The sequence below is a fragment of the Aspergillus uvarum genome, assembly GCF_003184745.1.
Source record: "Aspergillus uvarum CBS 121591 unplaced genomic scaffold BO82scaffold_78, whole genome shotgun sequence".
Classification (NCBI taxonomy): domain Eukaryota; kingdom Fungi; phylum Ascomycota; class Eurotiomycetes; order Eurotiales; family Aspergillaceae; genus Aspergillus; species Aspergillus uvarum.
This window is the reverse complement of record NW_020291375.1, coordinates 144,438-164,389: the sequence shown is the minus strand read 5'-3', so window position 1 is coordinate 164,389 and position 19,952 is coordinate 144,438. Positions and strand designations below refer to the sequence as shown.

The 19,952-nt window shown below is 52.1% G+C and overlaps 4 protein-coding genes and 2 non-coding genes across 6 annotated transcripts; 3 read left to right on the top strand and 3 right to left on the bottom strand.

Annotated features, from left to right (window-relative positions):
• Window positions 1–536: 536 nt before the first annotated feature.
• Window positions 537–2,582, top strand: BO82DRAFT_295405 (DUF4246 domain-containing protein; the record flags this gene model as incomplete). Its single annotated transcript, XM_025631864.1, has 2 exons — window positions 537–1,660; window positions 1,832–2,582. 2 exons carry the CDS (start codon window positions 537–539, stop codon window positions 2,580–2,582), a joined length of 1,875 nt encoding a protein of 624 aa, XP_025486998.1.
• Window positions 2,583–2,765: 183 nt separating this feature from the next.
• BO82DRAFT_425350 (uncharacterized protein) lies at window positions 2,766–5,333 on the top strand (the record flags this gene model as incomplete). Its single annotated transcript, XM_025640327.1, has 3 exons — window positions 2,766–3,344; window positions 4,647–4,923; window positions 5,065–5,333. Exons 1-3 carry the CDS (start codon window positions 3,189–3,191, stop codon window positions 5,331–5,333), a joined length of 702 nt encoding a protein of 233 aa, XP_025486997.1. The 5' UTR covers window positions 2,766–3,188.
• Window positions 5,334–10,157: 4,824 nt separating this feature from the next.
• Window positions 10,158–10,231, bottom strand: BO82DRAFT_t301. The gene has a single exon. It is a non-coding gene; the product is annotated as a tRNA-Val (tRNA).
• Window positions 10,232–11,167: 936 nt separating this feature from the next.
• Window positions 11,168–11,239, bottom strand: BO82DRAFT_t300. Its single transcript has one exon. It is a non-coding gene; the product is annotated as a tRNA-Gly (tRNA).
• Window positions 11,240–12,014: 775 nt separating this feature from the next.
• Window positions 12,015–14,164, bottom strand: BO82DRAFT_264483 (uncharacterized protein; the record flags this gene model as incomplete). The annotated part of the gene is made up of 5 exons (XM_025630944.1): window positions 12,015–12,225; window positions 12,327–13,072; window positions 13,175–13,803; window positions 13,847–14,042; window positions 14,123–14,164. Coding segments are annotated over 5 exons (1,824 nt in total), but the record flags the coding sequence as incomplete, so codon positions are not given.
• Window positions 14,165–15,177: 1,013 nt separating this feature from the next.
• On the top strand, window positions 15,178–19,897 carry BO82DRAFT_346372 (putative ABC multidrug transporter; the record flags this gene model as incomplete). Its single annotated transcript, XM_025633752.1, has 2 exons — window positions 15,178–16,878; window positions 16,969–19,897. 2 exons carry the CDS (start codon window positions 15,178–15,180, stop codon window positions 19,483–19,485), a joined length of 4,218 nt encoding a protein of 1,405 aa, XP_025486995.1. The 3' UTR covers window positions 19,486–19,897.
• Window positions 19,898–19,952: the final 55 nt, after the last annotated feature.

Sequence of the window (19,952 nt, the reverse complement as noted above, 5' to 3'; positions counted from 1 at the left end):
CACCTTAAGGCATAATAATACGACCTTGGCTATCCCGATAAGGCCTTTGTTCACTACACTATTTCACCCCTTAGTCCTTATATAAATAGTCTTGTTAGTGAGATATCAAGAATTAAAAATTAGCCATTTTATATGGAATACAGAGGTGGCCAGCTTGCTTGTGACCAGCCCGCTTGTGGATTACGTTACTTATTGCTCAAGAGGTTCTGTATTATACGCATGAAAGAGGGAACATGTAGAGAAATGGCGCCAGACCCTGACTCTAGACCCTGATGACAAATTCACTCCCGTGTATTGACATTACTACCTGTTTTTTTTTCGGTCACCTGACACCATGCCTCTTCCCCCACCCGGGCAACAGACACCCGTCACCCTTTCGACACATTGCTGGAACCGCAACGCAACTCTCACCATAGCTTCACGTCGCGGCTCTGCAGCCATTTTACTCTCGCTCTCGTCCTCAACCCCCCACCTGCACTTCGTACATACGACATCCATTCTCTTTTACTCGTTTACACTCGCAGCAATTTCCAAAAATGGACAACAGCGGCGATGGCCCTCTCCAAGTTCCTGGATTCAATGATGTTCCTCTATACTATGAGCTACCCAGAGGCTCTCGCTTCGCGCATGGGATCGCAGACTGGAGACAGAGCCCACAGTTGACCCTGCGGGAGATTTGTATGCTACAGTTCATGTCCTACGTCACCGAGCAGCCAGACTGGGAAAACAAGTGCGACGACCCCGACACCTTGGAGATCTGGCGTGAAAAGGCCGATAGTGCTTTTGACCTGGATCAGCCATGCTGGGACTGGTGCTACAAAGAGCTGCAAGACAAAGCAGATGACTTCAAGCGCAAGGGTCACGTGGCCGTCTTTGATGCGGACTCTCGAGTCATCAAGGCGGAAGTCGACGCTAGTCTTCTCGCCGATCTTCGGACAGCCATGGAACCACTTTTCTCATCGACAGAAGAGCCCGATTCGGAAGACAAAGAAGCGCCCGTGGAGGCTGGTGTTCAAGGCCCCATCCGGCATGTGGTCGATCCATCTATGTATCCTCTTGTGTATGGACAGACCAAAGTTCTTATTAATGGGGGCAAGGTCGATCTCGACAGCTTTGAGTCATGCGATAACTCTCGGTGCCAGACTTCTCCAATTCCTGACAAGTTGACCAAACATCCGTATGAGCTAAACCACGGGGAGAGAGATCCAGACGATGGTCGAGTGACAAACAAGCCTAAATACTGGTCAAACAAATTCCAGTGGCTTCCGTGCGAAGTCAAGTTCACAAATCGAGGAGAAACCAAGATCACCTCCTACATCAATGGTGTAAATCCAAGGGAGAAAGAAACTTACCAAGCACTTGAGAGACTAATCGCCACCGCCATACAGCCGTGGAATGAGATGCTTATCCTTGGAAACCAAGGTCGAACTCCGATTCGTATTAGAACTTATGACTTTCAAACTGAAAACGAGGCGTTGCCGCAGGCGTACAACCTTCTATGGGGCACAACTGTGGGGTTGAAAGTGAGATTCTCCGAAGAGCAGTGGCCTGAGATCCGATCGCAAGTCAGGGACTACTTGAATCTCCCCGAATATGAACAACGATACCAGGTCGATCCGAGTGAATCCAATGTCAAGGACCTCCTCGTCAGCATGGACCCGTCGCAGTGGAGCTCTCCCGCAGCACTAGAAGAACTAATCGTTGAAAAGCATCGTCGACGATATGTCGTCAAAGGCGTAGAACCTGGGATTTCCTTCACGTACAATGAATGGAAGACCGGGCAAAACACCGGTCGTGCCATCCTACCCAAAGTCAACAATTCCTCGCGCAGCAAGAACCCCACACCACCGCCTCCTGACCCAGACCACCAATTCTACACCGTTTCTCTCCGGAACCAATTTCAGGACCTACAGGTGATTATTAGGGTGTCTGGCATTGATCTGACCCCAGAAAGGCCCTTGTATACCGGGGAACCCCAGTTTGGGGTGGCCGGTATTCTCAATGAGCATATTGTTGCCACAGCGGTTTGCTATTTGGACGTGGATAATATCAAAGATCCGAAAGTGTCATTTCAACAAGAGACGCTTTTGAGTACCCTGGACTTTAATGTTGAAAAGTACCTAATTATGAATCGAGTTTTCGACGTTCCAGAGGAGGAAGACGATAAACTACCACCAGCACTGCAGAATCTGGGCTCTATTTTTGTTTCCCAAGCCGGGCAGCTCCTCTCTTGGCCGAACACGCTGCGATCCCGAGCAGAGTCTTTCACTCTTCGCGACCCGTCTCAACCCGGCCGCCTTCGATTTGTAACCCTCTGGCTGGTAGATCCCCATTACCGAATCTGCTCAACCCAGAATGTCCCACCCCAGGACGAAAGCTGGGTTGGCACAGCCATGGTTCATTCACAGGAGCATACGCAGACTCGGGGATCAATAACGCTCGCAGAAGCGATTTATACTAAGGAACAGATGAACCAGGAGAGAATCTCTGCCGCCTGTGCATTTCACCGGTATGGTCATGGTGCTCACAGATACGCCGATGATTATCACGCATTTTACTATGGCAGTCGCGAAGAGTCCTGAGTACGACTTTGTTTTCAGCCCCCTTTCGTCATACTGTAGCAATTGGGCCATCATACATCATATATAAAGATACGATACCACACCCAGAACGTGTCAAAGCAGTGCGGCCTTCACTGTTCGAACTTTCTGGCCAGGTCCTAGACAGAACTGGGGACAAAAAGACAACTTCATCCAGGATTATCTACTTTCTCGTGTAGTGAATAGTTGAGTGGTGACTGACGAACACGAATTAACAAATTCTTAGAGTCGCTTATATACAAACAAGCCTGGACATATGTCCCCAAGTATTACAGAGCATACTGAAAGCAGAACCACAAAAGCATCGACAGGCCTAGCGCGGCTTGCAGCTGTCCACACTATCCAGCTCACTCAAGCTCTGTCCAATTGTGTTGGTGATCTTCAGATGTTGTCTGAATTTCCTGGCCTCTTGTCCTTCTTCCTGAAAGACGCACGTACCAGGTAAGGTAGGTCTTAGTCTCCTCGGGGGATTTTCCGTTCGCCGCAGCGGTCGCGCTCCAGTCCGGCTGGAGGAAGGTAACATCTGTGTCCAGGACGGCAACCTCCGAGGCCTTGAGGGTCTTGTCGGGGAAATCTGCTGCCCACAATATGCTCACGCTGGTACGATACATATCCTGCAACCGTACGGCTTGTGCTCCGGCCAGAGCCCTTTTGAACTCTGGATACTGGTTATTCCAGACGTCGGCAAAGCCTGGGGCAGTGCTACCGCGTGTGGACTTGACAATGTCGGCGATTCGCTGGAGCGTTGAAAGGTGATCAAGTTGAGCGCCCTCTTCAAGACCAAGAAGTTCAACAAGGCTGTACTTGTCAGTTTCCAGTGAGGCACTAATCTTGTCCAGTGTGGCTTGGTTATATTAAGGATTCATGCTCGTTCAAATGCCACTTTGGGGGAGACGTTGCGCAAAAACCGTGGAGATAAACGTCCCGAAGTCGACGAGGGCCGTGTTGCCTAATTTTGGCGCCAGTGTGCGTGAGGCCCCGTTCGCCGAAAGGTCCAAGACGAAAGCGCGGTACATGAGGATCGCCTCGGTGGGAACCGCCAAGAGAGAACCTTGGCAGAGGTTGCCTAGCAGTGCTAGGGTAAACAAGATGACTCGGAAGGCCTTCATCGTGACCGCGCGAGGGAAAGGAGTGACGGATAGCCACAACAGATATAGTGAAACAATTGAATTTCGCACGCGGCAATTAGCTTCTGTAAATATCAAGTTGGTCAGAGTTGAAAAAGAAAATAATGAGTAAGACAGAAGATTGGATAGATAAATAAATGACTGGCTTGAAATGGTGGCATGAAGAGAATGTCATTACAACAGTATAAAGGAAATCGACGAGTCAGAGAGGTAAGCAGCAAAGCGTCAGTCAGGGATCTATTCAAAATCTCTACTGGGCTTCTGGGAGATTTAACTGTTGACTTAGGGGATGCGCTTGTTCTGGATACCATCCCTATATGCCGGGTGTGAAACGAGTTGATATTGGGTATTTTACACTAAGAAGTGCACTAAGCCCTAGTTCCAATTTCGTACATCGACGGACTGAGACATGCGGAGATGAGGTAACAAACCACAATTACTCCATCACACCGTCGTTGACAGGCATCTTGCAAGTTTGGATTTAGCAAGATTAAACTCAAAGGCGATTGAAAAAATCATAGAGGGGCGCTAGACATAGTACCGGTGCGTCGTGGTTGTGCCTATAAACTTCCCTGATGCCATGTACCCGAGAGATAGGAAATCCTCTTTATCTTTAACCCTTCGAGCTTCTTTTTTTTCTGCCGTCAAGACCCTCGCAAACATCAACGGACCTACTCACACACTCTCTTATGTTACAGTGCCTACGGCTTCTTTCCTTTTTCTTTTCTGATCACGTTCTTTAACCCACATCACCTTCAGCTTTCTCTCTTTTTTTTACATTTTATTCTTTCTTTCATCTTGCTCTTGCTCTTGCTTGAAGGCTCTGGCGTACCTTCCCTGCCCTTAAATTCGAAACATGAGTCCTCCCATTCGATTGTGGTTTTGTATGCTTGTCTCGACATGCTGCCTCTGGTATCAGGTTCAGGCTCGTACTGTGTTTGCTTATTTTATACTCTCAAACACAGCAGGATACACTTCCGACGATAGGAAAACTGAGATCCAGCTTACTCTGGATACCCACATCGATGCATTCGCACTCAACATGGCGGCTGGAGAAAGTACCACTACTACCTCTCTCCCAAACGCCTTTGCGGCTGCTCAAAAGCTCAAGTTCCACCTGTTTTTCTTGTTCGATTACGCTGGCAACGGGCCTTGGGACAAGAACGATGTCGTAAGCCTGCTGGGCCAATATGTGAGTAATGATGCTTACTACTTTCACGGATCGAATCCTCTGGTGTCGACGTTCGAAGGGCCTGATAATGCATAAGGCTGGGTGGACATTAAGTCCCAGTAATTCTGCTTCTTTGTTCCGGACTTGTCGTCGGTTGGGGCCAAAGCTGCTGTGGCCCTGGCCGATGGGGTAGCAGACAGCCTTTTCAGTTGGGCTGCCTGGCCCAACGGACCCAACGACATGAATACGTATGTGGATGCGTCGTATATCCAGTACTTAGATAAGAAGCCCTACATGATGCCGATCTCTCCATGGTTCTTCACCAATATGCCCGGATACGACAAGAATTGGCTGTGGCGTGGTGACGATCTCTGGTATACTCAGTGGGAACAGGCACTCTACCTCGCTCCGGAGTTCATCAAGATCATATCCTAGAACGACTTCGGCGAGTCCTACTATATTGGGCCAATTGTTGACAGCCACAATCCGCTAGCTGACTCCATATACACCGCGTTCGAGACAGGCGAAGCCCCTTACAACTATGTTAAGGGCTTCGACCACAGTAGCTGGAGACAATTCCTGCCTTATATAATTAACCTCTACAAGTATAACCAGACCAATATCAACAGTAAAGGCTTAGTAACCTGGTATCAGCTAAATACAGCAGGTGTGTGCCCTGACGGTGGCACAACTGGCAACACAGTGTCTTAACTGCAGTTGGAATACTGGCCCAAGGATATCACACAAGATAAGATCTTCTTCTCCGCATTTCTTGGGAAGGCTAGAGATATCTTAGTAACTATCAGAGAAGTAAATATTAATGCAACATAGACTAACACCCCAAGTAGTAGAGGGGGCATCTATCACAGCAGTGTCTCCTTTGCCGGCCATTCTGGCTCAGTTGTCGTGTCTGTTACTGGATCTACCGGTACTATTACAGTGAGCGGATAAGATATTAGCAGCAGATGCTGGGAAGGGGATCAAGTTAAGAACTGGAATACTTAGGTGGGCTACAGTATAGGTGGCGCAGTTGATATAGATTCCCCCAAGCTAAATAAGAAGATGTATATTAAAGGATAGGGAATAGGCGACTTTAATAGACTCTGTAGCTACTCCTGCAGCCTGGGCTATTATTCTGTTGGAGCGTGCGTTTGCACAAAATTAGGACCTCAGCCAGAGTTGCCCTCGTCCACTGGGATCCAGGGATATCCTGCGGCTGGGAAAGACGCCAACTACGCTGGGCTGTATTCATTCGCCTGCAACTATAGGTATTGTCCTTCTACTGCCTGTGGAACAGTATCGGTTCCATTAACTATCCCACCCGTGTCCCCTTTCAACCCCTATTGTGCTGACTTCTATGTTTTGGGTGTACTGTATGGGAAATTGGAAGCCACAGTTACCAAGTTTACCAGCATTGCCAATACGAGCAACTATAACAAGTATTTCAAGGACTACAAGTCCTACATGAAAAGCCAGGTGGGGACCCAGCTTACCTATTTTTCAAATATAAGCGACACTGGTGCGCAGGGTGAGGGCAACCAATTCTTCACGTGCATACTCAGTTTTGGAGGGGTGAACCGAACGGCGGGACCATGTCCTAACAATCTCGGGTACGAAAATCGCGCACATACCGTTTATTATAATTTGATCGATGCGGACGGCTTCTATAGCAACCTCAGCGCGGAATCTGGGATAGAACGTGACTGGGTTGTGCTAGGGGGCTGGTCGAGCACGGAGGGGCCATACTACAACAACAAAGGCAACACCGCGTGCAACGTCTACAATAATCCTGAGGCTGCCTGCTGGTGGCATTGCAGCTTTCTAATTCCAGCCCAGCAGATTACCATCAGCGACCCGCGGGAGCTGATGAGACAGGCCCTGCCCAACATCCCAAACCTCCAGCTCTCCCTCCTCATCACCGAGCTTCAAATCCTGTCAGGCTCCTTTGATGGCGTGATCGACGACGTCGTCCAGACGTACTCCACCGCCGTGTTCACCCTGGCCGAGCTGGTCGACCGCATCTACTCCGTGGTCGCCATTGGGGAGAAGATTGAGGCCGAGAAGAAGAAGGAGCTAATCTTGCAGATTCTTGGCGGCGTGTTCCTGATCATGCCCTTCCTCGGCCCGCTCTCCGGCCTCGGCGATGTCATTGAGAGTCTGGATGCGGCGCTCGCGCTCGTGGGCACCGTCGCGAACGAGGCAACCGATATCTACACCATGGTGCAGGACCCTGAAAGCGCTCCGGTCGCAATCCTAAGCAAACTGCTCGACTTCAACGTGGGTGCCGCCGCCGGCGCGGCCACCAAAGATGGCGTCAGCGCGATCGAGTTCGACTCCATGGCCTTGACGCGACGCGGCATGAAGGGGTCGGATATCAAGTCGGTTGGGGTATTGTTCGAGCAAAAGATGGATCAGCTGGAATCTATTGTCAGCAAGTGCGCTAGGCTTTGAGTCAGTTATAGCCTCATTAGTATAGACCCTTGAAAGAATATTTCCCGACTTGCCTGTATAATAATGTCGTACGACCTTAACGCTTCGTAGGATTACAAACTCCTCCGATTAATATTTATGTCCCCAACCCTCCACTCGTCATATACCAAAAACATCGCGCAAGATGCGAGTATTGATGTCAATTGCACGTACAACACATCAGCACCGACTCATGTATAATTATTCGTGCAATTTTTGATGACTAGCGCCACCACAGAAACCTATTGCTACCGCCGTGCTCAGCGAAACTCCTGCGGCATGTTCAAATAAACTCGGCGGGGTGGGTCGCACGGATCCGCGTCGCACGCGGCAGATCAGCACGTAATCCGCACCCCGCATCTAGGTCTATGTGGCTGACTTCGCATGGCACCGAGCGTATTTGTATGGTATGTTATGACTTACTCAAGCCACAAACAGTTTGGTTTCTGATTATCTCGCTGATAAACCGCAGCTTCCGTAGAGCTCTCCTGATGACATAAATAAGAAGGTTCACTTCCGCTCGTTTCAAGCAGCTCTGCCGACGGAATTAACTTTCTCTGTCGATGGGACTAGCATCTCATATGGACGTGGGGAATCGTGGTCGGTATTTCGAGGATGAATTATCAAGCCATCCGTAGCTGTATATCAAGAACGGCGTTAATGGCACCTTGTGTAATTCCTAATGTGCCTTTTAAGGTTCAAATATTTTAGTCGACCTTAGCAGTATCGACGTATTTTGCACGTAGCTACCAAGTTCCTCACACCACCAACCAATGAAAATTTTGTGACCTCAGTTCCTTGAGCCTCTGAGGCCTGTCCGCCCACATTTTCCACGAAGACTAGGAGAGTGAAATATAAGTATAAGTGATTCTGTCATTTTGAGACTACAACCGCTTTTTCTCACAGCGCTAAACTTTACCTTTTACTATCAGAGCGGCGTGCTGGGGCGATACTCGGGTGCTGTTTTCAAGACACTACGCGGTGCAGCTATCCTTTTCCTGACCCAAGGGACGGCCCACCAACGGCCCACCAACGGCCAAGACATGCCGCTAGCCAAGACTGGCAGTGGCCCGGCGTCGGCGTCCTGTTCAGGTTGATGCGACCAGCAACCGCAACAAGCTCTGCTTTCCGTTCAACATGAGGGCAATCAAATCAGGAATACATGTCCAAACTACCTCAATATGCAATAGATACGCTTTGCATGCTCAGAGCATGAGTGTCGATCGGGCATGAAGTTCAGGTGTAGGTATAGCTGCAGGCTTCCTTTTCCGGCCACCCAAATATCATCGGGTTCATGGAATATATCATCACTTCCCAATTCAAGGACTAGCCTCTGCTGCCTAAAGCTGAATAACGAGCCGGTTGCCTAGATGACTCATTTTCTTGAGCTTGATTTATTGGCTATCTTGTTCATGCTGTAGCGAAGACTCCTTGAATAGGATATATATAACTTGAATCAAAATCCATCACCATAAAGCTTATCCCAATCCTGGACACAGCAACTGCTGCCACCACTCCCCCATCCAAGATGATTTCCCCTTCCAGAACCGAACCCCCTTTCTCCCAATTCAAATCAACAACCAAAAGGCAAACAACAATGTCCACCCCACAAAACACCCTCGCCCTACACTTCAAATCCCTCCACCGCCCGCGCCACCCCTTGATCCTCGCCAACATCTACGACGCCGCCACCGCCCAAACCGTCGCCTTCCTCCCCTCCGCCCGGGCCATTGCAACCGCCAGCTAGGGAGTAACTAGGTCCGGTAGATTCAGCACGGGCTGGACGCGTTGTTTTGACCTGCACGTCTGCAGTTGGCTTTGATTTGTGGGCTCGGCAGCCCCTAAAGGCTTAGCAGTCGGGGGCACTGCGGTGCCAGTCCCAGTGTTAGCCCCGGCGGCTGCCCCCGGCTGGGCGGTATCAATCAAGTATCATAGTTCATCAAGTATTGATGGTCCTGTTTCGTTAGCTGGCTCGGGGACGAAGCAGGCCTTCTTCCAGCAGGCCTCCTCAACCTTCTTACTCTCCTTCTCCCACTCTGGGCAGGCTTGGTAGGTGGCAGGGTGGTTCCCACAGCAAAAACGGCATCGGTGGGCGCTTGATAGATCGCGAACCTGGCAGCGGCGTAAGTCATAGTCCTCAGCGCAGCACAGGCAGCACACAGGGGCGCTGCAGCAGCGCTGGACGTGTCCGAAGAGGTGGCATCAGCTACACTGGATTGCGCGACACCAAAGGTCGAACCGCTCCGTATTCAACGCCCGCCCCCGCAGGAACAGCCGGCTGGCTTGGCCCCTGGGTGATCCACCGCGCACTGTACAACCGCCCGCCAGTGTGCTTGAAAATACTGAGGTCGGTCGGCATCGATGGGGGTGTCAAAAGATTACAGCCAAACAGTGGGAGGCATGGTTATCCTGGGCACGGGCCTGGGTCAAGTAAAGTAATAGGGTTAGTACGCCTAAGAAGAGGCTAAAGGTATCTAACCATAGGCGGAGTCCGCAGTAGCCAGCTAGGCGTGCGAGGAATTGAGCGAGCACGTCCCCCTAAGAATGGAATTCTTGCCCAGCTGTATTATCTTGCTTTTGTAGCCCCACAGGCAGGAAACGCCGTTTAAAAGTAAAAAATCAATAGGGAATGGAGTTGGATGTAACATTCACCCTTATTGATTGATATTCAATGGTGGCGTGCTGTTTGGTGTAGCTGTCGCGTTTTTTTTTTTTTTGTCCCTGTCAATGTCTCGCTTTGCGCTCCTTAGTTCACTGTATGTGGATTGAAGTGATCAGGAAAAAATGTATTGACCAGACTGGGGCTCGATCCCAGGACCTTATCGGTGTTAACGATACGTGATAACCAACTACACCATCCGGCCAATCGTTTACAGTCGCTCCGGTCTTTTCACCCACAGCCCCAACCCCAAGATTAACTGGAGTAGCTGTGGGATGGCCGGTGTCTGGGTGATGAAATATGTATGTACTGTACTTTGCGAGGGACTTGGCGATGAAGGCGCAATCACGTGCGCTCTGCCTGCATCGTCTTGCGAGAGTCCATCTGTCGCCGTAGTGGTCTGCTGTGCTGAAAATGAGCCATACGAGATTGGGACTTCTCCAAGTGCCCAGTTTGTCTCGCATTGTGGCTAGTGATGGATTGGTAAGGGCCGTGATCGCCCCGGGAGACGGCAGAACCTCTAATACGATGGTAGGAGCACGGAGTTCTCTCCTGGCCCTTTACGTGGGTACCGGAATATTGGCTTGGATTGGAGGGCACCCTACCAAAGGCTTGCGTCATAACACATCTCAGGGCTTACTATACCTCATGTAGCATCGGGGGTTCAGTCTAGTTTGTGGGAAGACACGGGTGCAGGATGTATGCCACGGGATTGAACCTGTTTGTTCGCGGCGGCTGAAATAGCTATCGCATCGTGGCAGCGGCCCACCTACTCAGTAGCGAAAAGCGGGATGCAAAGAGCGATCTCAATTATGTCACCCTTGCCAGATTCATATAAGATGTGGCAACCCGCCTGACATTCCCTCCGACCGGGTATATCAGGTCTTGCAAGAGGTTGACTTCCATGCTGGTGCGGATGATCGCTGGGGATTCTGCGCGTGGCCCATAATGCGGCAGGGCCGTAACTTACTGGTCATACATGCGCGTACATGCTTTTCTGTCACACGGGTGGCTTTGCCCGAGGGGTGCGCTTTCTTGGTGTCCCCTCATGGCTTCATTCACATGGTGTATACTGGAATTTTGTCACCCAATGTCCTGACAGTCGAGCGATCTGCACAAACCGGAGGGGGGCAAAAAGTGATGCATCGTCCGGGAGTCGAACCCGGGCCGCTTGTTTGGAAGACAAGAATCGTAACCGTTTGACCAACAATGCTTATTCAGCGAGTAGTGTCTAAAAATGTCTTGGAGGTTAATAAGCACGACATGCAAGAGAGGAGAGGAGGGCATTTGTCGTCGGCTCGGGACTGATGGTTACCGTTGAGAATCAAAATCTTTGCAAGCATGGTTCACGCAGCACCGATTGACGACATGTACATGTGTGAGTACGAAACCGAGCGACTATTCCGTGACTAAGCGGAAGAAGGCAGCCGAGAGCAAAGCCGAACCGCATCCGCGTGCCCCACTTGATTAAACCTCGAAAGCCTCGAATGGATGCAACGAGGTAGAATGAACTGGGCCACGGATAAGGGAACCTTGAATTCGGGCGATTCCCCCCCCCGAGTTTCCCGCTTGATATCTATGGTGGACTAAATTAGTTGGTTGGAAGATACATTGTAGGTGAGGTCCCATTCTTTCATCGGATGCGGCATTTCGGAGTCCGGGTTTGCAGGTGCAAGCGGAGTGGGTTCTCCTTCGTCGAAACCCTTCTGTTCCGAGCCTAAGAATGGATCTAGCCTGGAAGAAGCTACGGTACATGATAAGATCGGTGGCTTTAGGTACTGTCGATCTCTGATGCAAACGTGCAATACCTACGATTTGAACAATCTCTACCGTGTGGTATACATTAATGCGCATTCTACAACCCCGAAAGATGTATTGCTCCCCCCCCCCCTCTTCCCCTCTCGGCTTGACCAACCCGAGCGTGACTGTCAGTGCATCCGCAGTTGCGTATTCGAGACCAGGACTGAGGACGAGGTAGCCACGAAGCCCAGACGGTAGAACTCCCCAATATAATGGGACATGGAGGTGAAATGTTGGAGGATAGGTGCTGGCAGTCTAAGAGTCCGGTGACACGTCGCAAGGTAAGCGCTGGCCGATAAGAGTAGCTGAACATCGTCTGGAGCGGAAGCATGTGATGGATCCTGCAGGATACTCCAGAAGACAACGATGGAGGCCAAGGGCACGGAGAAGGTAGCGATCCTGCCGAAATTAGAGATGAATGGCGATACGAGAAACGCAAGCGCGTTTTGGGGGGGGGGCGGAGAAAGAGAGAGAGAGAGAGAGAGGAAGAGGGAGCTCACCATGACGCATCAGACGATTGGAAGGATACAGCGAATTCTAGATGACGGAGGATCCGTCGACTGGCCTCCACAGAAACTGCAAGGTTGGATAACAGCAGGCTACCACCATTCACGTGATGAATCCCGGCCGACATTCCATAAAGGCCGCGGACCAAGTGTAGCATGCATGCGCACTGATAATACTCAAACCACGTCAGGAGGATGTTAGGCGGCGGGTGAAGCGTAACCTCATGCTCGGTCATAAGACCAACCGGGGGCGGTTGCCAGGTAGGAGGTATCGAGTTTCTCCAGTTTCCGAGGTTCTGTTCAATCTCGCGAATACTCTGTTCGATTTCGTACTGGGACCTGCGGAGCGATGAAACTGAGTAAATATTGGCAAAGATCTTGCTCTTGATCATCCCCAAGCGGATGTCAAAGGGAAAGATGATGGTATCCGAAAGATCGTGCGTTGAAAGGCCGACCGACCGATACACATTTTGCGTGTAGTCGGCGGGTAGGGTCAGGTCACACTGCGAATCGTCGATTGCAGGCGGCTGACCACAACGGAAGGTCAAGCCTTTGTCTGTCAAGTAACAAAGCCAGAACAGGTTCCGGGCATGACTGGCCGCGCGTGGGTCCGCATCGGGCGACGAAGCACCAATCTCCGGATCAGTGATGTGTCCACCCAGCATGAACACTAAACGCACCGCTATGGTGTTGAAATAAATTGCCGTCTGAAGAGATCTGGTGATCATTCCATGAAGGCTCTGGAGAGAGGAACGTGCGGCATGAAGGCCAGAAAGTCAGTAACTCATCAACCTCCGAAGACTGGGGCCACGAGAGAGCAAAAGGGCTGCAGGGGAACCGACCAACATGACGGCGGCTTGTAAACAGTCCAACGAGGGAGGCCCGCTGAGTGCTTCCGCCATGAGACATTTGGCCTTGGTCGCGAAGGCGTCACACTCGGCCGGGGAGAGGGCATGGTAGTCTTCTAAGATTAAGGGAATCAAGGCCAAGGAGGCGCAAACACAGGCTCGGCTACTGGCATTGCGCGTGTCCAGGGTGAGTCCATCCTGGTTATATGCGGAAGCAATTGTGGTTCGGAATAGGGTGGGATCCACCACTGGGTATCTGCTGCGGAGGTGGGAGGACTGGTATGCCTGCAGGACTGACTCGATTAAGGCCTGTTCGGGTAGGCTACAGATATCCGTGGTTTGAGACCTGATGCGGATGATCTCGGCGTCGAGGCAGACCAGCCGTTCCCCCGATGCGCCCTCGTCATAGACCTTGGCAAAGGACATGGTCTGCCCGGTGGTGCATTGAACCCAGTGCTTCGCCTCAGGCGAGAATGTCGGAACCCCCCAGATCAAGGTCAGCGGCGGCTGTCTTCGCCCGGCGAAGTGTAGGCCCACGGGCGGATTGTCGAGGGATCGGTCATTGCGGAGGATGCTGTTGTCGCTTGTCTTTTGGAGACTTGGGGATGGAGTCTCGTTCTCGACTGCGAGACAGCACGGGGGGCTTTGGTTAGTCATACAAGATACCTAAGACCATGGGGGTGGAGTCTGTGCCGAGCGAGCTAGGGCTGGACTGACCCTGAAGACCCTGTACCACCGGCGGCGACGCTTTGTTCGCCGGTTGCTGACCAGCGACCTTTTCTCGTTTTGGACGTGTAAATGTGCACAAGAAATTATGGTGACTGCAATAGTTACATCGAGGCAATGCTGCGTCGCATTTGATCTACCATCTATTCAGTTGCTATTGTCCAGCTGTCATGGAGCACGCGAGACAAGGGGGTCGTTGGTAGCGAAAATGCTCACCTTCCTCTTATAACATGAGTCACAGGCTCGGGGGGTGTGTTTACCAGAACGACCTCCCGAGGGTGCTCGGAATTGGTTGTCCATGTTTCTGACTCCCTTTGGACTCGACTAGAGGATAGGGTGGAATAGATAAGAGGGAGGAGGAAGATGTGAGTGAAATCTTATGATACTAGGGGAGAGGTCAACTAAGTTGACGTTGTGGTCACTTTCTGCTATTGAGAATGGGTACGCGTGTAAATAACCGTTTTTCCCCCTTCTCCTTTTTCGTTTCCCTTTCCCATTTTACTTTGAGGTACCAAGAAAAGGTTAAAACTTTTTAAAATTTGAAGTCTTTCTTCAGGTCCAACTAGACTAACAGGCGGAACCGGAAGTTAAGCCAGAAGACCCAAGTTTTCCAGAACGATGGTGGGTCTTCGGGTCGGGAAAGGAAATACGTAGTCTAGTCTAGTCTAGCCAGGAGAAATCGGTCGGAGGTCTGGAATGGTCGTACTCGCATAGTAGACGTATATCCCGCAGAAGATAATAAGCATTTGGGCAAATCTTGCATTACAAGTGGCAACTACGTGACATCCTCCGAAATCGCGGCAGGTCGGCGTTTCCGGGCGGAGGATCTCCGGGGATCCTCCGCGCCAGTCATAATGCTCGAACTATACAGGAGCTGTAACCCTACTCCATTTAGCCCTAGCAATCCTTATACATACATACACGGGCATGTCTGTTCTCATCCTATTTAATCGTCCCCTTATTCTCAGCCTGTAATCTATTCGAGAGTTTCGTCTTTCGCTGCTTCTTCGCCCTCCCTCCCTCTTTGAATCTCTTCAATTACTGTTTGTGTCTTCCCGATCCATTCATTTACTTACTACAGCACCATCCTTCTTTTCATATCTTTCCGAATCACCCTCGCTAGCTATTTCTCACTTGGCCACAGGCCTTTATCTCTCCCCCCCCCCTCTCTCTCTATTTCGTCTCCCTGATCTCTATCATCGATTGCCCACCTCCCTTCTGCTCAATCCGTATCTTTCAGCCGACAGTGGGAGCCGACCACCACGGGCATCATGGCCAACAAATCGCCCCGCAGCCCCGACGAGAGCAGCCTCACCCAACCGGAGGAGATTACACTTCATACTTTAGACTCTGGTGGATGGGAACTGGGTCCCTTGGTGAAAACCTTCCATCAGAACATGCGTGAGGAAGGATATTCTGAGCGGAAGCTGGGTGTCACCTGGCAGAATCTAACGGTCAGGGGCATCAGCTCAGGGGCTGCCTTGAACGAGAACGTGCTCAGTCAGTTTGATGTGGTCCGGCAGGCACAGCAGGCTCGCCAGAAACCGGCACTGAAGACCATCGTGTCCAACTCGCATGGCTGTGTTAAGCCGGGCGAGATGCTTTTGGTGTTAGGCCGGCCGGGGGCGGGCTGTACGACCCTGCTCAAGATGCTTGCCAACCACCGGGAAGGTTACGCCCAGGTAGAAGGTGATGTTCACTATGGCTCCATGACCAGCGACGAGGCACACCCCTATAGGGGCCAAATTGTCATGAACACCGAAGACGAACTGTTCTATCCCTCGCTCACCGTCAACCAGACGATGGATTTCGCCACCCGCCTGAAGGTCCCGGGACACATCCCGGCCAACGCTAAGAACGGCCAGCCCCAGACGGCCGAAGAATACCGACAGGAGCGCAAGGAGTTCTTGCTCGAGTCGATGGGAATTGCACACACACAGAATACCAAGGTCGGCAACGAGTACGTTCGTGGGGTCTCGGGAGGGGAGCGGAAACGGGTCTCCATCATCGAATGCCTGGCCACCAATGCCGCCGTCTACTGCTGGGATAACAGTACCCGTGGGTTGGATGCGAGCTCGGCGCTGGACTGGGCGCGTGCCCTTCGGTACATGACCACCGAGCTGGGGCTGACCACGATCGTGACCCTGTACCAAGCGGGAAACGGCATCTACGATCTCTTCGACAAGGTGCTCGTCTTGGACGAAGGCAAGCAGATCTTCTATGGCCCTCGCGCCGAAGCCCGGCCGTGTATGGAGAACCTGGGCTTTATTTGCCGGGCTGGGGCCAACGTCGGCGATTACTTGACGGGTCTCACGATTCCTACCGAGCGTCTTATCAACCCTTCCTTCCGCACCTTCCCAGAGAACGCAGACGCAATCCTGCAGATTTACGAAGGCTCGGTGACTCGCAAGAACATGAAAAAGGAATACACCTATCCTTCCTCGCCCGAGGCCCAGGCCAACACAGAGGCCTTTTGCGCCAGCGTGGCATTCGAGAAGCAGAAAGGCGTGAAACATACGGACCCCATGACAGTGACCTTTCCACAGCAGGTGTGGGCGTGCGTCCAGCGACAGTACCAAATCACCTTTGGCGACATGGCCTCCTTCGTCATCAAGCAAATGTCCACGCTCGTCCAGGCCCTAATTGCGGGATCGCTGTTCTACAATGCCGCCGCCGATTCATCAGGACTCTTCATCCGGGGCGGTGCGCTTTTCTTCTCCCTGCTCTACAACGCGCTGATGGGGATGTCCGAGGTGGTGGATTCATTTACTGGCCGTCCGGTCCTGATTAAGCACAAGTCATTCGCCTACTTTCATCCGGCCGCCTTCTGCATCGCTCAGATCGCCGCAGATATCCCCATGGTCTTGATTCAGATCACCGTCTTTGGGATTATCATTTACTTCATGGTCGGACTATCGTCCTCCGCAGCGGCGTTCTTCACCTACTGGATTATGCTCTTCGCAACGACAATGGTGAGTGGCAGTGGCGATAGATCTGAAGCACTATTTGGTTGTAGCTGAGACCATCCTTAATAACTAACTGTCGTCGCCTCTCGCTCCTAGTGTATCACCGCCATGTTTCGTGCAGTTGGGGCGGCTTTCCGCACCTTTGACGGGGCGTCCAAGGTGTCCGGTTTCCTTATCTCCGCCTTGGTCATGTATACAGGATATATGATCCAGAAACCGGACATGCACCCGTGGTTTGTCTGGATTTACTGGATCGATCCGCTCGCGTACGCCTTTGAGTCCGTGCTATCCAACGAGTTTCACGGTAAGGTGATCGACTGCGTGGGGGGCAATATCATCCCTGCTGGCCCCGGCTATCCGGCCACTCCGGGGCAGGCTTCCTGTGCTGGCGTCGGCGGAGCCGTGCACGGGGAGGTCTCCCTCACGGGTGATCAATACTTGCACTCGCTGAGCTACAGTCACAGCCACGTCTGGCGGAACTTCGGCATCGTGTGGTGTTGGTGGGCGCTCTTCGTTGGCATTACGGTACTGGCAACCATGCGCTGGCGGGACCGGGGCGCCACCGGGGCCACGCGCCTGGTCCCCTCCGAGTTGACCCGGAAGGGCCGGGTCGCAGTCGATGAAGAGTCACAGGCCCCTCCGAACGACCGCAGGTCCGAGAAGTCATCGGCCGCCATCTTCCCTTCCCCAAACGCCGCGACCATCGCTCGGAACACCTCGATATTCACCTGGAAGAATCTCAAGTATACCGTCAAAACCCCGCATGGCGACCGAGTTCTACTGAATGACATCTATGGCTGGGTCAAGCCGGGCATGCTTGGAGCCCTGATGGGATCGTCTGGAGCAGGAAAGACCACTCTCCTGGATGTGCTGGCGCAACGCAAGACAGATGGCACAATTCAAGGCTCGATTCTCGTGGATGGCCGCCCTCTTGATGTCTCCTTTCAACGATCCGCTGGGTATTGTGAGCAGCTGGATGTCCACGAGGCTATGACGACTGTTCGCGAAGCGCTGGAGTTTTCGGCCTTGCTGCGACAACCTGCGCATGTCCCTCGAGAGGAAAAGCTGGCCTACGTCAATGCTATTATTGACTTGCTTGAGCTTCATGACATCGCGGATATCTTGATTGGAAAACCCGGGGCCGGTCTAAGTATCGAACAACGAAAGCGGGTGACGATCGGCGTCGAGCTTGTCTCTAAGCCCAAGATCCTTATCTTTCTTGACGAGCCCACCTCCGGACTGGATGGTCAATCGGCCTTCAGCACGGTGCGATTCTTGCGTGGATTGGCGGACTTAGGGCAAGCGATTCTCGTCACTATTCATCAGCCTTCGGCCCAATTGTTCACGCAATTTGACACTCTGCTATTACTCGCCAAGGGGGGTAGGATGGTGTACTTTGGTGATATCGGGGAGAATGCACAAACCATGAAGGGTTATTTTGCTCGCAACGGGGTCACTTGTCCGCCCGAGTCGAACCCAGCGGAGTTCATGATCGACGTGGTCACCGGCCGGCTGTCGAAACGCGACTGGCATGAGGTCTGGATGGAATCACCCGAGCACGCCCAGCGCCTCAGTGAGCTCGATCAGATGGTCAAGGAGGCAGAGCAGCGCCCGGTCGGAGAGCCGGACCTGAGCGAGTTTGCCCTCCCCCTGTGGGAGCAGACCAAGATCGTTACGCGTCGCATGAATCTTGCCCTCTATCGCAATACAGACTACGTCAACAACAAGGTTGTCCTGCATATTACGTCTGCCCTCTTCAACGGGTTTACCTTCTGGATGATTGGCGACAGCGTTGGCGATATGCAGCTTCGTCTCTTCACCGTCTTTAATTTCGTATTCGTGGCCGCCGGCGTGATCAACCAGCTCCAACCATTATTTATCGAGCGGCGAGACATTTATGATACACGGGAAAAGAAATCCCGCATGTATTCGTGGAAGGCGTTTGTGACGGCACTGATTGTCTCGGAGTTTCCCTACCTGTGTGTGTGCGGTGTCCTCTACTATGTCTGTTGGTATTATACAGTCGGGTTCAGCTCGGATTCGAACAAGGCGGGAGCCACCTTCTTCGTGATGCTGATGTACGAGTTTCTATACACTGGGATTGGACAGTTCATCGCCGCGTATGCACCTAATGCCCTGTTCGCCTCGCTAACCAATCCATTGCTCATCGGGATTCTCGTCTCGTTCTGCGGTGTCATGGTGCCCTACGCGGCGATCAATGTCTTCTGGCGGTACTGGATGTACTACCTGAACCCGTTCAACTATTTAATGGGCAGCATGCTGGTCTTTACCGTGTGGGACACCGACGTCAAGTGCACGCAGTCCGAGCTGGCCATCTTCAATCCGCCGGCCAACTCCACCTGTGAGGTGTACCTGTCCACCTACATGGAGACCCTTGGGGCTGCTGCCGACCTACTCAACCCGAGTGCGACCTCCCAGTGCGAAGTCTGCCCTTACAGCCGGGGATCGGACTACCTCGCGACCCTCAATCTCCCCCACTACTATGACGGATGGCGGGACACGGCTATTGTCGTGATCTTCGTCTTCAGCTCGTACGGGCTCGTCTACCTGATGATGAAGCTGCGGACCAAGGTCTCCAAGAAAGCCGAGTGATGCATCGTCGATGATGCTGGGGATCCCTCTGGCGGGCTGCGTACGAGCATCCCCAGCCCCTCCTGGCCGCTGGTGGACTGGGTCGGCTTCTCCCTCTCCAAAGGGGAGGAGACAAGATCCTGGTGAGTGACAGAGTCGAGGCATCGCTGGGTCCTGGATCCAACGCGACTACTGTTCAGTTCTTTGCTCCAATTTGTGTGTTTGTCCCATTGTGTCTGTGACTTTCGACTGCTATTTTTGTCTCGCTGGTTGCCCTTCTAAGCTTATCAGCCGTTCTCGTGCCCTGTCTGTGGTCAAACCCTCCCCTAAAGATACTCACCAGGCTTTATCCTCTTATTCACCGGTGGCCGTTGATTCAGTTCCTTGTTAGAAGGATCGTTAGATAGTCACTGAATATGTGTTTTTGTTTCCCTCCCGCCCCAGCTAGTACAGTACACGCACTGGTTTTGAAACATGTTATCGTCGCG